Source organism: Ochotona curzoniae, unplaced genomic scaffold (assembly GCF_017591425.1).
Source record: "Ochotona curzoniae isolate NIBS_2020 unplaced genomic scaffold, NIBS_Ocur_1.0 contig_3520, whole genome shotgun sequence".
NCBI classification, from domain to species: domain Eukaryota; kingdom Metazoa; phylum Chordata; class Mammalia; order Lagomorpha; family Ochotonidae; genus Ochotona; species Ochotona curzoniae.
In genome coordinates, this window is record NW_024465894.1 from 28,381,942 (window position 1) to 28,404,187 (window position 22,246).

At 41.3% G+C, this 22,246-nt stretch overlaps 1 protein-coding gene across 2 annotated transcripts in view; it reads right to left on the reverse strand.

The window, feature by feature from the left end:
- PLCB4 (phospholipase C beta 4) overlaps nucleotides 1-14,041 on the reverse strand; it is a 141,338-nt gene extending 127,297 nt beyond the window's left edge. For both annotated transcript variants that reach the window (XM_040981201.1, XM_040981200.1), the window contains exon 1: nucleotides 13,943-14,041. In XM_040981201.1, the coding sequence (XP_040837135.1) occupies nucleotides 13,943-14,026 (84 nt within the window). In that variant the 5' untranslated portion in view covers nucleotides 14,027-14,041. The remainder of the gene's footprint in view (nucleotides 1-13,942) is intronic.
- Between the last annotated feature and the right edge of the window lie 8,205 nt (nucleotides 14,042-22,246).

Below are 22,246 nucleotides of genomic sequence, written 5' to 3' on the forward strand. Positions count from 1 at the left end.
AGATTGTATGGCTGATAATACCTGTAACACTTAATATCTAGTATGTCACAGAAAATTACACTGGATCTTTTTGTTGTTGTTCTAAGACTTATTTATATGAAAGACAGAGTTGGAAAAGAAGGAAGAGCAGGAGGGAGTGAGAGAGAGACAAACAGAGACACACAAAGAAAGAGATAGAGAGATCTACCATCCGTTGGTTCACTTCCAAAATGGTTCAACACTGAGGGCTAGACCAGGCTGAACATAGGACCCTGGAATTCTACCCAGCTCCTCCACATACTTGGCAAGGGCCCAAGCTCTTGGGCCATCTTCTGCTGTTTTCTGAGGTGCGTTACCTACGAGCTGGACTGGAAATGAAGCGGGGTGGACTCAAAACAGTGCCCGTATATGGGATGCTGGTACTATAGGCAGCAGCTTAGCCTGTTGTTTCACCATGCTTGGCCTTGCAGTACCTGTTCCAAAATGAGATGCCTCACTACTCCGTGAGCACCTAAGGCATTGGTGGGTGCTTATCCAGGGGGCTACCATCCTCCTACTCAAGGGTCACTTCTCCTTGTATCCATAACCTTTCCATAGGAGCTTTCATCTTTTTACTCCTCTAGTTTAGGCTGAGGCTGTTTGACTTGCTGTGCCCTATGAAATATACCGAAAATTAGCTGGATCCATGAAAGAAGCTCCGTCTGCTTGAAAGAGGATGAGGGAGCAGGTAGAGAGGAGCTGAGACACTTGCTGGTTGATTAAGCAAACACCTGAGTGTGTCCCACTAAGCCTGGAGGGTTGAAGCCCAGAACCACACACCAGCTAAAGAGTTGCTGTCTCCAGGTCCAGCATGGTAGCCTAGTTGCTAAAGCCCTTGCCTTGCATGCACTGGGATCCCATAGGGGTACCGGTTCTTATCCCAACTACTCCATTTCCCTTTCAGTTTCCTGCTTGTGGCCTGGGAAAACAGTCAAGCATGGCCCAAAGCCCTGGGACCCTGTACCCGCGTGGGAGACTCAGAAGAAGCTCCTGGCTCCTGGCTTTAGATCAGCTCAGCTCTCTGGCCATTGCGGCCACTTAGATAGTGAACCAGCAGATGGAGGATCTTTCTTTCTGTCTCTCCTTCTCTCCGTAAATTTGACCTTCCAATAAAATAAATAAATAAATCTTTACTAAATAAATAGATGAAAAACAGCTGCTGCCTCAAATCATTACTTTTGGAGCAGTCTGTTAAGCAAAACAGAAAAAAGTTGACTCAACTGTTGACTGAGGAATTCCTCTTAAATTCTATCTTCACATTCTTATCTCATGTCCATTCCTCTCTCTGAAGTCTCACTACTCCACTGCAAACTCGTTACCACTGCAGGCTCTTACCCTCTTTGACTGTAACTTTACCATGTAGGCAGTCAGGCCTGAAGGCAGAGGCTGGTACTCCTTGTGGAAATGGTTCAGCTCATTACAGTACTTCTAGATTTCTCCTTTACCCAAATTCTAGGACATCTCTTTTTCCCCAGCCTACCACACTTTGGTGTCCCTCTCATATAACATTATGTCTTCATTGCTCCAACCCACCAAGGCATATCTTCCTTTTTACCAAAAGTGGGTTTTACCCATCTCACACACAAAGCAGCAGATAGGGACAGAGAGTGGCAGGTCAGGAAACTCTAATCTGAAATCACCCTTCAAACGTGACCCACAAGTAAAGGATCAAGAATCTTGGTGATGAAAACCCAGGATCACACTGGACTTTCTAATGAACTAACCCACACTCTAAGTTAAAGCACAAGAGTCCAAAGCCTGGAAATCAATAGTCACTTACTACCGGAAATCTCAGAAATGGATTATTAGGAGTCTGATGATTGATGCTGAGACCTGATGAATAACAGCCTTTACAATTTGTGGCAGTATTTAACTCATTAATTAAAGTAATTAATTCAGGAGTCTGATGATTAAGTCTAAGAGCTGATGGATAATAGCTCTAGTAAAAGTTGGCAATTGCTCATTGATTTATTGGCCAAACATGTCATTACACTGGATAAGCCCTTTGAACACAACAAAAAACAGACACTGTCTCAACCATGGCAGATTATATCAATCTGAAAAAGTGTTCATATACACATTGGCTATCTCTTGTGAGGGCGCGTCACAAAAGTTCATGGAAGAGTGCAGTTAAAAGATGCTTACCCCTGTGTAAAAATATTTGGAATTTTAAAAACGAAACTCTCAAAATTGCATCCATTTTGAGATCCATGCATAAGGAGTCTTCAAAAATACTTAGAACCAGCATTGTGGCATAGTGTGCTAAGCCTCAGCCCATAGCATTGCCATTCCATGTGGGCACGGGTAAGTGTCTCGACTGTTTCACTTCCAATCCAGCTCCCTGCTTATTCCCTGGGAAAGCAGTGGGACATGGTTTAGGTCCTTGAGTACCTGAACCCATGTGGCAGACCTGGAAGGGGTTCCTATCTCCTGGCTTCAGCCTGGCTCAGCTTCAGCTGTGGTGACCACTGAAGGAGTGAACCAGCCGATGAATGATCTCCATTTCTCCTTTCTGTAAATCTGCCTTTCAAATAAAATAGATACTTTTAAAAATCACAGAAAATGTGTATTGTGATAATACTGTATGATTTTCAAAATTTTTGCACTGAAATACTAATCTTTTATTTTTCTAAAAATTTTTCAAAATGTCCTCCCACTCATGTTACGAGGATTCTCCAGTGTTGACAGGCTGTCCCAGTGTGAGGCAAGACAGAGTCTAAGAAAGCTGGAGGGATTTGTTCAAGGTTGCAACTTGTAAATGTCAGGGTCAAAACTCAAACTGGTCTTTGTCTGCAAGTCTGCTTAACTTTCCGGAACTTTCCAAACCATACGGATCTTTTTGTCAAGGTCTCAAGGTTGGAGGACAATGAGCTCTCTAAGCGCTGGGGGACTGGGAGCCCAAACATGATCAGCACTGTCCTTTCAAAGACTGGCCTACAGGAAGGAACAGGCCAGAGTGCTTTTGTAAAAACCTGGCGGAAGCTAGTTCTGACTAGTTTGGACTGTTTCAATGTTCAGATCAACTGATGTCAACTGATCCATGCACCTGGCCCCAACTTTCTTATCCTATGAGGAAGTCACATGGCTGTGATTCCAAGGAAAGTGAAGGAAGCCAAATGGGTGCACTCTTAGGTGAAAAATGGATATTCGACATCACTGTCACATGTGCTGCTTTCTGGCAGCAGAGATGTTAAGGAAACTGCCTATGGGAATGTAGCCAGTAACACAAAGGATCAAGAGTGCAGCTTCTCTTCCTTGTATTAAAAAGTCCTGGTGCTCCAACATCCTTGGGCCCTCTATTATAAACCATTCTGCATACTACCACCAGAGCAACTGGCTCCAAAATGCAAACCAGATCACCTTAGCTCTGTTGAAACAGGCTTCCCTTAGCACCATTTTCATTCTCATACTTGAATGTGCACTGGATCCCTCGAAGTCCACCTCCAGGGCTGCAGGCTCATGTGGTAATGGCCTTGGGACTTGCAATGTCAAGAACGTTGCAGGGGATGTGGACAATGCTGCTTTCTGCGGTCATACTTTGGAGCTGCCTCTGTCTCCTGAGACTTCACTCCTCATGTACCTGCTCAGGACGCTGTCTCCACTTGGTCCCGCTCTTCTAATGAAATCAGACTGCTGGCTTTGGGAACCCCCAGTGATCATTTCCAAAGTTGCTTGGGATATATTTCTCACAGTTCTTGGTCAAGCTAGCTCCTGCTTATCATTCAGCTGTCACTTTGACTCTCACAAATCTGCATCCCCTTACCACCCAATGCACAGTAATGTCCCTTGCCTCTTTCCTGGTCAGTAATTATTTCTTTCTATTAACATAATGGTATTTAACATTAGACATTTGCTTGATCTCTTACTGCCCATCTCCCATCACTGGATTGTAAAATCGCCAAGGACTGAAACTGCCTTGTATGTGACTTGACCTCAGTCTCAGAAACGTAGCTGGCACTATGGGTTATTTGTAAATATCATCATTAAGTTGTGAATCATAACAGCTTTTGAAATACTTCTGCCAGGTTATTCAACCTACTCTATATTTCATCTAGTGAAATACTTCTTATAAATTCTCTCACTATTGTATGATTATAACTGATAAAAGTAATGCTGCCTCCATAATGAAACTTCACATGCACTTCTGAATTAGTAAAGGATAAACTGCATTCAAGATTACTTCAATTTGGTAAGCTGTTATCTAGATTGTTGTTTCTTGATTTTTTAACATTAACTGACACACAATATACAGAATGTATAATGTACACTTACAGATATACATTCCTATGCCTAACTCTAATTAGATGGTTCAAATTTTCACTTTTCTTTCTTTTTTTTTTTTTTTGCTCAAGTCTTTTTACATAAACAGGCCACATCTTTCCATTCACCAAAACTCATGGTGAATCCATCAAAGGCTTCCTGAGGCTATCAGAAATGGGATGCTTGTCTCTTGGGCTGGAAAGTAAAGCCAGTTAGGGCACACACATTGCCCACCTGTGTAATTGCAGTCCTTGTACTCCTCCAATACCCTCCAGTTGTCCCAGCTGGACAAACAGCAAGCTCCCTGCACCCCAACATTGCAATGCACTGTCTGCAGGTGTGAGTGCCCCTCCTTCTCGTTTTGCTCTGAGTGGTTAACTGGCTTATCCATCAAGATTCATAACTTTTCCCTGACTCCTGGGATCAGACCTCTCAACTTGCTGCCTTTTGGTTTCTTATACAACCTCCTTCCCCATCACGGTATGACTGTGCAGGTGAGCAGAGGGTGAGAGTGCAAGGATATAAGGTGCTACATAAGGAAGGCTTGGAGTTTCAAACTCATTCCAGAAGCGAAGTGACATTCACTTTTGCCCTGCTACAAGTCTGAAATTACAATATTTTTGACAGTGTTTGCACCTTAAATGAGAATCAAACTGTTGGTTCACATATCATCAACTACCAATCTTACTTCCCACTGAAAATATTAACTCTCTTGTATTCTCTCTGCTTTTCTAACTCTTTTTCCCCCAACATCTACCTGCACCTTCATTTTCACAGATAAATAGTTTTGTCATTCTCTTTGGTTAATAATAATTCCATGTTTTGTTCTACATTTAGATTAATGTCTTTTTTTCCCTTCCTGTATCTTCTGTATTTTTTTTTGGCAAAAGAAACTTTATTACTTGCCAAGTAGTTGGGAAGGACAATCAACTTAAGAAAAAAGTTCCATTTTAATAGACCTAACATTGCATCCTTAAAATATCACACATTAGTCTTAGGATGTGGGTTTTTATTTCTGGACAACTCTTAGACCTTCTTTAGCCTGATGAATTGTTCCGTTTGCAGACACATCGGTATGTTTTGTGATCTTTTGTTCTTAACTTCTGTGGCTTGCTGAATCAAAGCAGCTGAATTGAAACAAGTTTGATATAATTTCCTTCAAGGCTTAACTCATTTTCTGGGCTCCAGAGACGGAACAAGTAACACCTGGTGTCCCACGAACCCTGTGGATATATTTTTCACCCAAGAAATCTTGGATTTCAACAAGATATCCGTTGTCCTGAATAATGACGTTGAGGAGGAAATGAGCAAAGACAGACTTCCTCCTGTAATAGGGTCCAGTGTAACCCCTGGGTCACTTTCTCTCCACAACTGTAGATGGTGGCAATGGCAGCCCTTTCTTATTTTCCCTCTGTCTTCTTTGCCTTGCCAAGGAAACTGTCTTCTAGGTGGGTGTGTTTTAGGTCCCTTCACAGGATTCCTCTGGGGTCTTTCACAGTAACATTTCAGTGTGTCAGCATTTTCCGTCTTGACCATATAATTGTCTTTGAATTGCTTTCTAGAAGAGGTATTCAATGTTTGAGCTGTAGATATGCCAATTACCACAATCTGATCACAACACATTGTATGCACATATTGAAATGTCACACCATACCCCATAAATTGGTGCACTCATTGTATGTCAATTAAAAGTAAAAACGGTGAAACAGAAAAAGAAGAACCAACAAAAATCATAATTATTACTAGGGCGGCTCTATCAATGCTACTTGGTACAAATACAAGTAATGCATTATAAATAATAACTTGACCCCTTAGACAAAAATTCCAGTTTCCAAAGCTTTAAGACATAAGGACGCCTATTTATCGTTGCAGTAGTAAATGGGACCACAGATTAAGAATCCTTTCTGAGAATGATTTATTCCAAGGACATACCATGTTTAATTTAGTATATACCATTGTGTAGGACTCAATGTTTTAAGGTTAACAGATAAGTTGCAAGTGTTTTTTGTTCTGAATACAGGCATGTGGCTTCCATCTGGCAGGAAAAGACAACCCCACCACAGGTTATAGTTTTATTGCCTTGTAGGATATTAACCAGTTTGTCTCTATCTAATCAGCAGAATTTATTCCGGCTTTCTTTTCCTGATCATATAAAACTCTCTCAAGTGCTCTTGGAACTAGCTTTATCACCCTGCTGGTGTCCTTAGCAAGGAGTTAAATAAATCCTTAAATCAAATTACTTTAGAAGGAGGTTGTTTTTACTTTTTTTAAAAATTATATTTGAAAATATTTTGTTCCATTGCCTGGGTTTTTCAGAGCTTCATGGTATAACCCACAGTTTGATTTCAGAACTGCCTTAGAAAAAGGCCAAATTCAACCTACCTCCTACTTCCCTCGGGTAGGGGGAACAGGGTTCTGTGCTACTCCTGGTCTGTGACATCGGTCTGGGTCTGCCAACTGCAATAATTGTCCTGTTTTCCTGGGAGCAGCTGTGGGCACCAACTGTCTCCATTTACGTGTGTATCTAGGAGGGCGTGGGGTGGAAAGTTGATATACAGATCAAGACTTTAACAGTGTTAAAAATTCACAGTAGCCCTTTGTTTTACGCTAAGTCCCTACATTGGGTCCCACCAGACCAGACTAAAAGTCAAAATGGCATCGCGCATGCTAAAATTCCACTTCTCCAAAGCTTAGCCAAGTTGTCATCTGAATAGTGAGGAATTAGGGGAGAAATATGACAATCATATTTCCTTAACTCCATCACCAGTTGGCACAACTAGAAAGTTCCCTGTGCCTTAATCCTTACACAGAACAGAAAACCTGCTGCCAACTAAACAGTGATTATTTTATTGTTCTGTTTTCCTGTCTGCCCCTACACCTCCACCTTGACAAAGAAAGTAACCTTGAAAGGACTAATCCATTCAGCTCTTCACTTTTCATTTTTTGAAGCCTTTTTTGGTATACAAAACCAACCTCTTTGTGCTCAGCCCAATTAAGCACTATTTATTCTGTCTTATGGAACAAAATGTTGCCAAACTCCAGAATCAAAAATATAGCCAATTAGGATCCCCGAAACTAAACGGTTGAAAAAGAGACTCTATCCAGGCAACTTGTCTCAGATTCAATAACATTCCATACTTAAGAAGCAGCACAGTTCATCCTGGGATTTCTGATGTGGGGAGGGTAAGCTACATGACTTGAACAAGTTATCCCTAACGCACTGAAATCTCTGCCCTGGTTGCCTCTACAAAGAAATGGTTGATGGAAACTATGGATTCCAGTAAGTGAAATGAGGACTTCTTAGTGTTGGGAAAGGAGGAGGGTACTTTATAATCTGGTTGTAGTTTGATGTGATTGTACCATCTAATAAGAGTCATTATTTTTATAGAGCTAAGCCAATTTAGATTTACAATATTTAAAATGAGTTTTTTTTTTTTAATTTAAAGTGGGAGGAAAGGTGGGTAGGAGGTGACAGAGAGAAAGTGCTAGTTCACTGGCTCACCCTCCAAATGATTACAATAGCACTCAGTCCAGGTCTTCTGAGTGAGTGACAGACTCAAGTACTTAGTCACTTCCCACTGCCCCCTGAGTTGTGCATTAATCAAGGTACCACAATATCAGATCAGGGTATTCCAACCTCAGTGTTAAGACTACACCAAACACCCACCCCCTAAAACAGAATAACACTATATGATCAGCTCTGCGTCCCCATTAGCCATGTGTTAAATGCAGATCATATCTGTGTAGTGACTGCTGGCAGGAGAGACTCGGGTTCCATCCGTCAATGCAAGACAACCTTCTTGAGCTAAGACAACAGCCTACTTCTTATGGACAAAGCTCCTTCTGGTTTGCCTGTTTAAAGTGCATACATCACCTTTCAAGCTTATGTAAAAAAATGTCTCTTGGAGAGTCTGAGACACTGAAAGCAAAAGGAAGCCAAATAAATCGGAATGATGAGAAACTAGAATTTTCCATGTTTGTTCTTTGTCTTGAGAGGAATATTCCTTTTACCTGTAAGTGTTTATAATTTATTTATCTGAAAAGCAGAACTGTACATAGAGAAGGAGAGAGGGATCTTCCATCTGCTGGTTCACTCCACAATTGGCCACAATGATGAGACTGGACCAGTCTGAAGTCAGGAGACTAGACCTCCAAAATCTAGGTCTCCAACATGGCTGGCAGGAGGTGAGTGCTTGGGCCCTCTGCTTTCCCAGGTACATTAGGAGGCAGCTGGGACTAGAACCTGCACTCACATGGGATGGCAGCATTGAAAATGATGGCTTAACTAGTGTGCCACAATGCCAGTCTTGGGAAAGATTATTTTTAACAGCTGAGTAAAAGGTTTCTGGGAAAGAATGAAATGGAAAAAGACTTTGATGGAGCCAGTTGAAAAAATAAAACACATTAAAAAATGGGTTTCTCCTGTAGAAAAAATAAAAACAAGACAATGCTTTGGCTAGGTTAGCTGATGAAATTTATTTATCACAAAATATGATTTTAAATGTTTCTTGGAAATTTGATTATTAACTCAAAAGCTAGCCAGACACAGGGCAGCGGGCAGGGGGAAAACCTTTAATATCTGCTTGGTTCGCTCTCCAAATGATTGCCAGCCCTGGGCCAGGAGGAAACCAGAATCCTGGGACACCATCAGGATCTCCAGTGTAGATGGCAGAGGCCTGAGTCCTTGGGCCATCACCTGCTTCCTGCCAGATGCATTAGCAGATGGCTGGATCAGAACTGGATCAGATGGGACAAGAACCGGCTCTCTCTGAGCAGGGATACTGGTGTTACAGGCAGTGCCTTAACTTACTGCTCCACAATGGCATGTTCCTGGATTTAATCTTAAAGGATGTTTTGTTGCTTGTTTGTATGCTGCAATACTCAGCTACTGCCAAATCTCAAGAAAAAGTCTGGGTTTCCCCTCCTCCCAATATACTTTTTTTGTAGGATTTGAAAATTCAAGGGTATGGAGGATGAGATTAAAAGCTAAATTTACTGTAGTGTAAAAGTATTTTCAAATCCATGTACATAATACATGCCATCTTCAAAACATTCTTGAAAAGTGTATTATCAAAAAACTACACATGGATTTTTAAATGTTTTACACCAAAATAGGGAACAGTGTTGTGGCCTAAAGGGCCAGAATCTCATATGAGCACTGGTTCTTGTCCCTGCTGCTTCACTTCTGATCCAGCTCCGTGCTAACAGCCTGGGAAAAGCAGTAGAAGATGGCCCGTATGCTGGGCCCCTGCTACCCATATGGGAGATTTGGAAGAAATTCTCACCTCCTGGCTTTAGCCTGGTTCACCTGCCCTACCCATCACAACTCTATGGGGTGTGAAACAACAGATGGAAGATTTCTTTGTCTCTCCATCTCTTTTGCTATAACTCTGACATTCAAATAAATAAGTCTTGAGAAATTGCTGGCACCAAAATACAATTATCTTTTACTCCTATTTTTATGTAAACTTTTGAGGTAGCCTCATTTAATTTGTTTAGTGAAAGATACAATGGGAAACAGGCAACAAATCTGGAAAGATAAAAGAGATGGCATTTTAGGATCTGAGACTTCAAGGATCGCACACTGGAATTGTAGGGGAGATGGAAGAGGACCCTGACTTGCCAGGGTACAGGGACACTGAGTGCCCTTTAACATATACTTAGAAGACACTCAGGATTACTTAGGAAACATCCTCTGTATGTAAGTACTTATCAGTTAAGTTAAGTTAGATAAAAAACAGATTTAGACTTGGCATGATAACATAAACAGATGCTGCAAGGTAGGCTGGTATGTCTGGCTACATCCAAAAATCCTTTAGTAATGCAGAAGCAATGAAACAATGCCTAGAAAAGTAACTTGCATTTTTAAAACAGTGGGTATTAAATATTTTTCTTTGATCTAATAAATGTTTACTCACTCTTTGAAATATTTCCTTATTGTCTAAATAAACAGGTAACTTCTAAATAAATATAACTACATGTGTATGTAACAATTTGGGTCACTGTAATCGTATGAGTTATCGCAGGGGCCAGAGAGCATTTCTGCCTCTTCACCAAAGAGCCCCTTTGCTATGACTTTCTGGATTCCTGGATTTTGTTTTCCCTAATCCTGTTCCTCCCACGTGCTGTCAGTTGTCATCGCTCAGTGCCGCTCATGCACAAAACATAGAAGCAACCCTTTCCTCCTTACATTTTGTTGCCTTCAATATTTTAACAACCGTGGCTCAAAATGACTGAATCATAGAGGATCGGGAGGAATACTGACTGTCATCCAGCTCAAAACACTATTCAGCTCTCTGATTAGATATGTCATTATGAAGAGACATGTTTATTTTATAGAATGAACACTTTTTTTTTGGCTGAACATTCTAGCAAAACGGAAGCCCAGAAATTGGGAAGCTTAGCTGGGCTGTATGTGATGCTTGAGCCAATGCAAGGTGTGTTTCCTGCTGGTTTTACTGCCAATGTTAAAAGCACAGGTAAATGACACAGGATTTAAATGAGGATCAACCTCCAGCTAACGTTTCACATTATTTATCAAGTGAAATCATGTTGTACTTTATTCACCAAGCACTTTTTTCTGTAAGATATTGTTGCTGATGGAACAGGAGGAGAAACATTTAGCCAGAGATTACATTTCATCTCCTCCAAAGAACCTTCCCTTCTCTGAAGAATTAGAGGTCATGCAGTATTTGTTATTTAGCCTTAAGATGCTCAGATCCTGCAAGATTCCCTAAGAAAATTGCAAATGTTTGGGGATGCTACAGCAGATGGAGAGATTTGCATGTTACAAGTAAAGGACAGTGGCCATGGATGGGGTTCAGAATGGGCTACCTCGGAATATGGACTCCTGGCATTTGAAATGACAACAGAAGCCGAAAGGTCACCTTCACCTCCTTGCCCCTTCTCCCCTGAAGCAGAGAACTGGCTGATCTTCCCCCAAATAGGTCACAAGACATTCAATTCTTCTCCATTCTAATGCCTGGAGAGAAGGAGTGCCCTTTTCTCTGTTGACACAGAGCCACGGAGAAGACCCTGAGGATCAGGCCTTGCTGAGGTCCCCGAGCCATCGGAAAACACTCCTTTCTGGCTCCCACAGCCTGACTGCACACTCTCCAGCAAACCTAGACATAAAATCACCATGCTTCTCTGTTCCTTGGGGCTTCATTTCTAAAGCGCTCAGGTCAGGTAAAACTTGTGCTACACAATCTGTTGGTGTTTCTTCTTGTTCGTCTGTGTTGGTTACAATCCATCATCAACTGTGTAGCAAAAGGTGAGAGAGAGGCATTGCTTCTGTCTTAGATTGTCCTGGTGACACTAGCCCATGAGTTACAACCAGGTTCCCTGGAGAAAGATTCTGTCACACAACAATTTTAGGTGTTGACTTTTTCTGACATGCGGTATAGTCAATAGCAACTACTTGTTTGGGATTAGATATGAGTTAGATAAATTGTTGATAGCAATCTTTTTTTATGCTGAAAAGATTTAGAAAATCATAATTTTCCCAACAGTTCAAATCTGTTTTGGCTGAGATCCCTGTAACAGTCTCCAAAATTAGGACCCAGCATGGTAGCTTCGTGGCTAAAGTCCTTGCCTTGCATGTTCTGGGTTCCCGTATGAGTACCAGTTCATATGCTGGCTGTTCCACTTCCCTTTCAGCTCCCTGCTTCTAGCCTGGGAAACCAGTAGAGGATGGGCTAAAGTCTTGGGACCCTGCGCCCTCGTGGGGACCTGGAAGAAGCTGCTGGATTCTGGTTTTGGATCAGCTCAGCTCTGCCTATTGCAGCCACTAGGGGAGTAAATCAGCAGATGGAAGATCTTTCTCTTTGTCTCTCCTTCTCTCTGTAAATTTGACTTTCCAATAAAAATAAATACATCTTTTAAAAAAGTCTCCAAAATAACTAACAAAAAATCCAGACTTGTATCCTAAAGCATTTTCTGTGTCTAGACAGCTACACAGAGTTGCACCACTCCAGACGTTCTGTTCGTCCTTCAAAACGATTTAGTACAATGTGGCTTCTGACTTGAGAAACTGGGAGTACAATAAGAGAGGAAGCAAAATACGATGGCAGGGAAAGATGTGCGACAGAAAAGGTCAGAGTAGTCCAAGGTGTTATTATCCTTACTAAATGGGTCAAAGAAGATGTCACAGAAGGTGTTTCTACTTTGGGTTCTGAGGGACAAGGACTTCACTACGCAAACAAGAAAGAACACAGGTATGTCAGTTATAGGATAGGACCAAGGATGTGGCAGACAGTTGAGGAGGGCAACTCTCAGTGATCAAGAGGACAGCGTGTGTGGGAGATCAATGGAAAATGACGTTATAGAAATTAGGCAGGATTCAATAATGAAAGAACTTGTATTTTATTCAGAGGAGGCTTTTCGCTTGTTTGTTTTGGGGTTTTTGTTATTGTTATTGTTGCTTTACTTCTACAGTAGGGAATCATAGGAAGATTTTAAATAGAGAAGGGCCAGGATCATCTAAAAGTTGTTATCTCATTTTGTGATCTCTACTACTGAAAACAAAGAAAAAGAAGAAGAAAAAAAAAGAAACAAAAAGATCTATAGAAAACTGTCAGAAATCACAGTGCCTGCCTGTAGGTGGCGGAATATTATCTCATTTCTTCTTCAAATGCAATTAGCTGCTTCTGTCTGGCACTGGCATACTTACAGATGTCTGAATGGTTGTCATTTTGATGTTTTAATTCAACACAGGCCAAAAGTGCCAATGTTTTGACCTATCTTTTGCCTTCCTCAACTGCTTTAGTTAAAAAACAAATAAATCCAGGGAGCCCTCTGACACCTACTGCAGGAAAACCAAGTGAACAAGCACTCAGGGCCTGCCCCTCAGAAAGGTCTCATGCACAGGTCACTATACTGCTGGCAACCTGAACTCTGGTGGGCCAGTCAATCCATTGCCAGAGGATCCAAATCGCACTTCCAATGGAGTCGTACTAAAGTACACGTTGCCTCAGGACCACACCAATTTCATCAGCCACTGCTCCTCATTTACTTCCAACTCACTAGAACCCAGAAAAAACAAGGCATCTGCAGTGGGATTGAGGCTTCAGCCCATCTCCCTCTTCGCCCATCTAAACACGTGGGTGATGCAAAGACACTGAAGTCTGGGTCCCCACCTTCAGGTTCACAAGCGCTACGTCATAGCAGCCAAGCACACACAATACTGATCTCACTGGTCTGCACAAATGAAATGTGCAAAGCCAGGGACAAGCACAAGGGTTGATCACTAGCATTTACACGCAGAAGACTCAATATGGCAAGTCTGCCAAAGCACTTCATTAAGCAAAAACTGTTACTATAGGAAATCCATTTGCAAAGTGAGACTAATAATAGCAACCACCTTACAAAGTTGTTGTGAAAACTAAAAGGCATGCATAAAGCTTAGAAAGTAGGCTGGCGCACAGTGTACAGTCAATAATTTACAGTCTCACTATCATCATTGTATTTGGCACACAGGAAGCACTCAATAAATTATAGTGTCATTATCATTACTATTATATCTCAAAACTTGTCTCTCTTCAACATTTTCACCAAATACCAGAGATATTCATAGTTGTATCAAAGCATATTTACTCAATCGTATAACTAAAATCACAAAATTATTACAATGTGTTAGGAGATACAATTCATAGCACTTCTTTACCTCTTCATATCTGTCAAAAACAGCTCCTTCTTGCAAAAAAGAAGGGACTTCCTTCTGCCAGTTAAATTCATAAGGCTTGGCCATGATTATATTTGAGACCTAAAAATAAAAAAGAATATTTTATGAGTACACGGAACTTTAAAAAAACACAGAGGTCAATCACTTGTATTTATGTGTGTGCTAATACAGGCAGACTAAGTTCCCAAGTGGTTGCCTCTCCTTCTTCCTTTATTCTGACCCCCAACTTGCCTTTATCTTGTTCTTCAACCTAGCAGTATATAATGTTGTCTGTGCTGTAAAAGAGTCTAGATAGAAAAATGGCTAGAGATGGCCAATGATCGTGGTGATCAAGTGCGGGCATGCAAGAGAATGAACCTCAACATGGTGGCTTCCCTAGCTTTACAGTCTGCAAATAAGGGTGGAAAAGCATTTCTTCTCCATGCATTCTTCCATCTCTCTAATCTCGATGACCACACCCTTCCACTGGCCCCCCTCGGTTTCATTTTACATGGAATAGCAACAAATGGTTTCTCATATAAAGTGCTTATCTCTATGAACATAACGTATTTCACTGGTTTAAGTGACTCTCCCAAAAGCAACAAAAATACCCAGTATAAGATGCTTGCTAGCACTCAGTCCTATCCACTGTACTCATCTCTATCTAGGGTACAAATTAGAGAGTTTGGAGGGGTGGGGAGGTAGATGGAAACAGGATAGTCATTTTGGCCTGAATGGGGAATCATTTCATAATTTGTTTTCTCAAAGCTTCGCAGCTCAGAACAAAGTAAGAGAGAGAGAGAGAGAGAGAGAGAGAGAGAGAGAGAGAGAACTTAGCCTCATGGCATTGCAGGATCCTGAACCTCTCCACTTTTAAACTGGGTGATGGTAGTGGGCTGCTTCCCTACGTTCTGAAACACCTAACAGGCCTGGCATCGGGGACAGTGGCTGACTTAGCTTACACAGTGATTTAACTGTGACCTGCAGAGTAGGAAATGTTGACCCAGAGGTTGTGTTTTACAAGAGTTGGATCCAGGTAATTATTTTTTAAATAGGAATAAATGAAAGTACATGCTGTAGTCCAAATGAGTGCAGAGAACATTAAAGGGACAAAGAGTTACTTTATAAAAGCATGGAGTGGGGAACTGGCCCACACCACAGCTACATCCTTCCTGCATTCATCTCGAAGTCTCACCCACAGCCAACAGATACAGCAAACTTGCACTGTGCCATGCCAAAGGTTCCTCTTCTCAAACTCTCCAGTCTGCTTTCCAAGGCCTCCTTCACAAGATACTTCATGATGAAATTACCTCTTCCATGTCCTTGAAAATCAGTACCTCAGCACAAAGGACCCAAGGGAAAGGCCCTTCCCTTGCTTGTGGGGGAACAGGGGAAATAGGGGAGCATCCAACATCTTTCACAAAAGCCTGAAGCAGTTACTGGCAGGAGACCAGTGGGCTTTCAATTAGTTTCATTGTTTCTAAACCCTTACTCTATTGCACTGGTTGCTCAGGACTGCCTCCCTGGGATACAAATAATTCAGCAGAGAGGAGACAAGGCACAGCAATGCCAACAACTAGAAGATGAAGAGAAATGGGAAGTGTTAGGAGGAGAGTGTAACAGAGGGCAAGAGGGAAAACCTTCAACCAGGACATGCACATCACCCATTCAGGTGGCCTTCCATCTGCTGTGTGGCAAACCATGGAAAATAGCAGCTATTTAGTGTTTTCTGGCTTATCTACTCTGCATCTTTATACACTGTTTGGTCTCCCTTGGTAGACCACAATGTGGTCGCCAAGATTTTTCAGACCATCCATCCCAGATATACCAACACTAAGCCTACTCATCCCTTCAATGATTTAAGTCAATATGGATAAAAATGTTGGCAAAGAATATTTTGTCAGTGGTCATGTACTTCATGTTCTTGTTCTAGATGAACAGAGGGTAATATGTGAAACCAAGTTTATGTAAGGTGCTGGGTAAAGCAAGCAAGGCAGACTTGTTAGAAACATCCTAATGCTGTAGTGTGAGAATGTCACCCTCCTAGGCAAACAAACAAACAAACAAACAAAAAACAAAAAGAAATTGCAAATGCTTTTAAGTTAAAGATGTTGAGATAGGAACATTATCCTGGATCATTCGGGTGAACCCATATGCAGGCTGGTGTAAACACAGGGAGCCTGGGGGAGATTGGACATGGACAGAAGAGGACAGACAAAGAGATCTTAGATGCAGAGCTGAGCGTGATGTGACCACAAGTCAAGGACTGCTGGCTGTCACCAAAAGGTAGAAGAGGCGAGGAATAGATTCTTCCCCAAAGTCTGGAGAAATGTGGTTCTGAAGATGCTGTGATGTTTCAGATGCCTGGTGTCGAAAGCTGAGAGAACAAACTTCCATGGTGGTCAGCCACCAGTCTGCTCCAATTTTTTACTACATCCCAGGAAGTGTATAGGTGGAGCCCCTGTCTTTCATCCAAAGTCTAGAAAGTGGCCCCGTCAGTGTGCAATACAGAAGGGATAGCTCTCACTTGAAGGGAATAGTCACCCAGTATACAGATGTTCATGCAACGTCATCCTTAATCCCAAAGCTTTTTTTGTGGATAAAGATATTTCTGTAGCATATCCATTCCAGGGGACCAATCTCTTCACATTTTGCATCTCAGCAACAGAGGCAACCTTCACGGAAGCCCATGCAACTTGTCCCAACTACCCAAGGCAGTCTTCATTTCTTATGTCTATTTATGATTGAATCCATTTACTTGAAAAAGCATTTGCTTTCACTTGATAACGTATAACTTTCAAGTGAGCCACACTGTACTATGGGTGAGTTATCCATTTTATTAAGTATAACTTTTATCTTTTACCTTCAACCTTACAACAAAGTGGTTCCATAACGAATTAATTCTTTCCCCCAACCAACCATACAAATCCCATTAAAGCAAATAAACCATGACCTTCAGTGACTCCACAATGCAAACAAACAAGGCTATTTTCCAGGATACAGAGAATCAGGATAAAATTTCCATTAACCAAAAGTAAATTAGTTGAATCTCTCAAACAAATTTCTGCCTCTTCATCTTCGAAGATGATAGCCTTATCTTTCAAAAAACCCAAAAAACAAAATCAAAACAGATAAGCGGCCATCATCAGATATCTAGAATGTCTAAACAAATGGTTTTCCTTCAGTAAGAATCTAACTTGACATTGATACATTGCATCAATACTGAAAATTTTCTCCATTTGCTAAAAATACCTTCATTTTTATCAAGCCATTAAATAACCTTTTCAAAAAGCCTACAGGCAATGCAGGGCTAAGAAAATGACAGTACACAACACTTTTGAGGGGTGGTCATAAGGGAATCCTCTTTTTTAATGGATTTACTCCATTTTATTTTTTAAATTAAAGCACATATCACAGTGGGAAAGAGAATCTCCCATCCATTGGTTTATTCCATAAATAGTCACAATGGCTATACTTAGCCAATCCAAAACCAGGTGCGAGAAACCTCTCCCTGGTTATTCCATGTGGGTGCAGAGGCTGAAGGACTTGAGCCATCTTCTGTTTCTTTTCCTGGCCATAATCAGAGAGCTGGATTGGATGTGGAACAGCCAGGAATAAAACCAGTACTCACATGGGATGCCTACACCAAAGGTGAAAGTTGAGCTGACTATGCCATGGTGCTAGCCTGGGAATTCTTATACATTTTGATGAAACAGAATTTCACATTACATTTGTTTAGACTTGAGATGTCCATACTCTTTGATGTAGTAATTCCAAGAGAAAAGATTTAGCCTATGTAAATGAATTCAAAAGCTATGCACAAAGCCACTGTTGTGTTGAAAATTACATGTCTTGTCTGAGTATCACTAGGCAATTGGTTAAATATACTGTAATATTTAAGTGCTCTGTGAACATTAAAAATGATCTGTAAGAAGATACTTGCTTAAAACACAAAACTTGGGTGTTTCTAGAAACATTCACAACTCTTGTCAAACAAATGTAAATGCTGTGAACATATTAAATGATTTTTTTAAAGCAGACTATACAATTGTATGCGAGTGTTACTCAGATCTTGATCTATTATGTACACATACACATACATATATAATGAGACGCATATATACAGACACACACACATATATATATGCACATAAATAATCTACAAGACAGACACCAAAATCCAAACATTACTTACATCTGGTTGAGGACATTTTGTATGATTTTTATTTTATATAATACTTTCCTGTATTCTAAAACACTCCTAGTGACCTTAGCTTTCATATTCAGGAAAAACACTTTCTAAAGTCAAAGGAGGATGACATTAAAAGGCTTATTTTATTTCTTTTCCTATAAATCAGTTTTTAAACAATGTCTGTTCTCTGCCAGAATCCCTGGCAAGAACAAACAGCAGGAAGAGACCAGTAAATGAAGTGTAAAACATTCTCTCCTCTTCAGGATTTAGAGCCATGACCATCTCAGGACCCTTCACACACACTAGCGATGATTGATTTTAACGCCCTGCTTAAATAAGTAGTGACTTGATCTTAACAGTGATTAAAGTTAGAGTGTGAACACTGAAACCTCTACTGAAATTTGGAAAGAAAATGGATTATCGTGGTGATAGAATCAATCTTCAATGAATTACGGATATGAAGAAGCCTCGAGCCTTTGCCATGACTACTCTACTAGAAAGCAATTCCGGAATAAAATAATGCTGGAGTTTATAATAAAATGGTAACACAAAGTAAACAATCATGATTTATCTATATGTCCCCCTCTTTGAATAGTAACCATTATTAAGAGGCAATATGGCTTTCTTAAAATGTTAATTAAAAATCAGATAAATAAAAAATATTAAATGCGAATTACCTATATAAAAGCATGGGGAGATACTTGTGATTGTATTATAGACACCATTCTATTGCCTTTAATAAAATACATCCACAACTTTTGTAATTTCCTGAGATATTTGGAGAGCCAGCTTAATTTGAATATCTTGAATTACTGCTAATATATTACCAGAGAGAAAAGGTCATATCTTTCTTCATTCATCTCAAGGTTCATGGCTGACAGCCCTCCATCAGATGACAGATCATGGTGCCTCTGGGAGCCTCTGCCCTTCCATTTGAAAGGCTAGGGTGTGAGGCTGGCTTTTGAGTGCTCCAGGACCAAGGGGTGCACACACTTCTTAAAGTCGAAGGTGTTTATGCTCAGGATGAAACTGAATTTTATTTGGGCAAGAGATGTGCTTGTGTGTGCAAAGCAAAGAACTATATAATGACTCCTGGTGTCAAGCCTAACAAAACCAGAATGATTTGAGGAATGGCAGACTCAGGCTCATAGAAACAGAGGCATGGTTTGTGCCAAATTCTGAAGCAACTTTCCTGCAAAGGCCACTGTACCTCTCACGAATTCAACTATGTGGGAGATGTAGAAAGGAGCTCCGGAAGCCCGACTTCAGCCTGACCTAGTCCTGGCTGTTACAGGCGTTTGGAGAGGGAAGCAACAGGTGGAAGATCTCATTCTCTCTCTCTCTCTTCCATTCCCCATCCTCTCCCTCCATTTCTCCTCCTTGTTCATTTGTTAAAAAAAAAAATAAAGAAGAAGAACAAAGAAAAAAGTAATTTTAAAAGCATAGCAAATATATTTTATACATTTTATGTGACCCAAGAACCTTCAGAAATGAAGACCTAAAGAAATGGGAGACACCTGTGTATTTCATGCATAGGTTGTTGGAGGGTGAGCAACAACACAGATGTATGATTGGACAAAAGGACATGAAATGACAATGAACAGGGGACCTTGGCAAGGTTACTTTATTCAGATTCTGCTTGAAGTTCCTGGGACTTCATGTCTTCCCTGTGGGAGAAGGTAGGGAATCTTCCATCAAACAGTCTCATATGTGTGCATCTGTATACGCAGTGGGGAGGAGGCAGACACACGCAGGGATGCAGGGGTGCATCCAGGAAAAGGAATATATATAAATAATTCATCTGGGTTTTCCCTAGCTTCATGAATCATTAATTTGTTTTAGTAGGAAACTTTTTAGTGTTTGTTTTCATCTACATGAAATGAAGAAAAGGAAATGAGAGAGAGGGAAAAAAAATGAGGAGGAGAATGGGGAGAGAGAATGAGAACTTCCACCTGTTGCTTCACCCTCCGAATGCCTGCAACAGCCAGTACTGGGTCAGGCTGAAGTCAGAATTCTGGAACTCCTTTCTGCATCTCCCACAAATGCCAGGGATCCAAGAACTTGGGCCATCAGTACTTGGACCCTGCCGCTCATGCTACGTGGCAGACCCTGATATAGTTCTGGGTGCCTGTTTTCAACCTGATCCAGCCCTTGCTATTGAGGGCATATGGCAAGGCCTGATGCCCTCTGGGATGCAGCAGCAGCAGAAAAGTGGAATGGAAGTGGAGCAGTGAGGAATCGAACCAGCATTCTGATGTGGAATGCAGATACTGCAGGCAGCGGCTGAACCTACTGCATCATAACATCTGCCCCTATAAAAACTTTTCAAATATATTATTTATATTCTGTAGAATAAATGCATGTACATCTTAGCTTTTATGCCTCTGAAATAAGAAACTTGCGCTCTTATTGACTAAGGAGATGTTTGTGGAGAGCAAACGTTACTTTATATTTTTTATAAAGTTTTATTTATTTTTTTTATTGGAAATGCAGATATACAGAGAGGAGGAGAGACAGAGAGGAAAGATCTTCCATCTGATGGTTCACTCCCTAAGTGCTTCAACGGCTGAAGCTGAGCCAATACGAAGCAAGGACCCAGGAACCTCCTCTGGGTCTCCCACACAGGTGCAGGGTCCCAAAGGTTTGGGTTGTCCTCAACTGCTTTCCCAGGCCACAAGCAGGGAGCTGGATGGGAAGTGGAGCTGCCGGGATTAGAACTGACACCCATATCGGGTCCTGGCATGTTCAAGGTGAGGACTTTAACCACTATGTTATCTCACCGGGCCCTAAATATTACTTTATAACTAATGAATACTTAAGGTCAACAGAGTGAACCTCAATGACCACCCTCCCCTCAAAAAATACAGAAACTTGAGAAATAATGATTAAACCATCCTAGCATACATGTAAATAAAGGGCCAGGTGGCAATATTTTTTTTACGTGTTTTAAAAGCAGTATTTGTCACTATTTTCAATGACACAGATGGATATACATTGGGTTCCAGGCACAAAAACAGCTTCTCCCATAGTGGTAGGTGTCAACAAAATACAATGACCTTCTGGGGGAGCTCACCCCATCACTGCCACAACAGTGGTTCTGATGCTTGGGGAGTTGAGAACACAATGATAACACACACAGGTTAAGTACCAGACACTGTCAGGTACAACACAAACAGATCATACAGCATTTGTACCTCTCGCATCTTGTCTCAAGCTATTTTTAAATGTTTATTTTTTGTTAGAAAGGAGAGAGAGAGAGAGAGAGAGAGAGAAACTAAAAGAGAAAGAGGGAGGAATGGTAGGGTAGGTACACACAACACACACAACACACACACACTGATTGATTTTTCCTCTCCACTGGTTTACTCCTCAAATGCCCACAACAGCAAGGGACGAATCAGTTTGGAAACAGGCATCCAACCCTCACTCCATCAGGGTCTGCCACATAGCATGAGTGAGCCTCATCTGTGGCCTTGCAGGATGCACTAGTAAGAAGCAGAGCAGCTGCACTGGAAGCAGAGCAGCTGGAACTAAAACTGTCGCACTGATCATGTGATGTAGGCGTCCCAAGTGGTGGCTTAATGCATCCATTGAGGCCTTCTTATTTAAGATTTCTTGGCCAGAGAGCAGCCTTTGACCTTGCAGAGCCCAGGAGATGCCAGAGCATGGACTGTGTGGAGACAGGTTTGCCGTAACCTCTCTTTCAGGGTGGGTGTCTTGCTAACTAGAACACCCTTTTAGCTATTGGTAGTGGTTCTGGCCAGTCAAGTAACATAGGAAAATGACCAGAGAAGGTAGACTCCATGGAATTGCCTTCAGTTGGTGGTTCTTAGAAGACGGAACCCAAACAGCAATCAGCATCTGGGAATCTCTTAGGAATGTGGACTCTACGGCCCCACTCAGAGCTTCTGGCCCAGAAGTCAATGACACATCCAGCTATCCACCTAAGTCTGACATAAGTTAACGTTTTAGAAGATCAAATCTTTTCAAAAAGGAAAATGGGGAGAAGAAGTTATTTTAATCTTTATCTGCAATGTAGTTCACCAAGCTAGGCACTTGGCGCAAAAGCTCTGGCAAGGAATAATAGGGGTCTGCTAGTCTAGAATGCACATCTC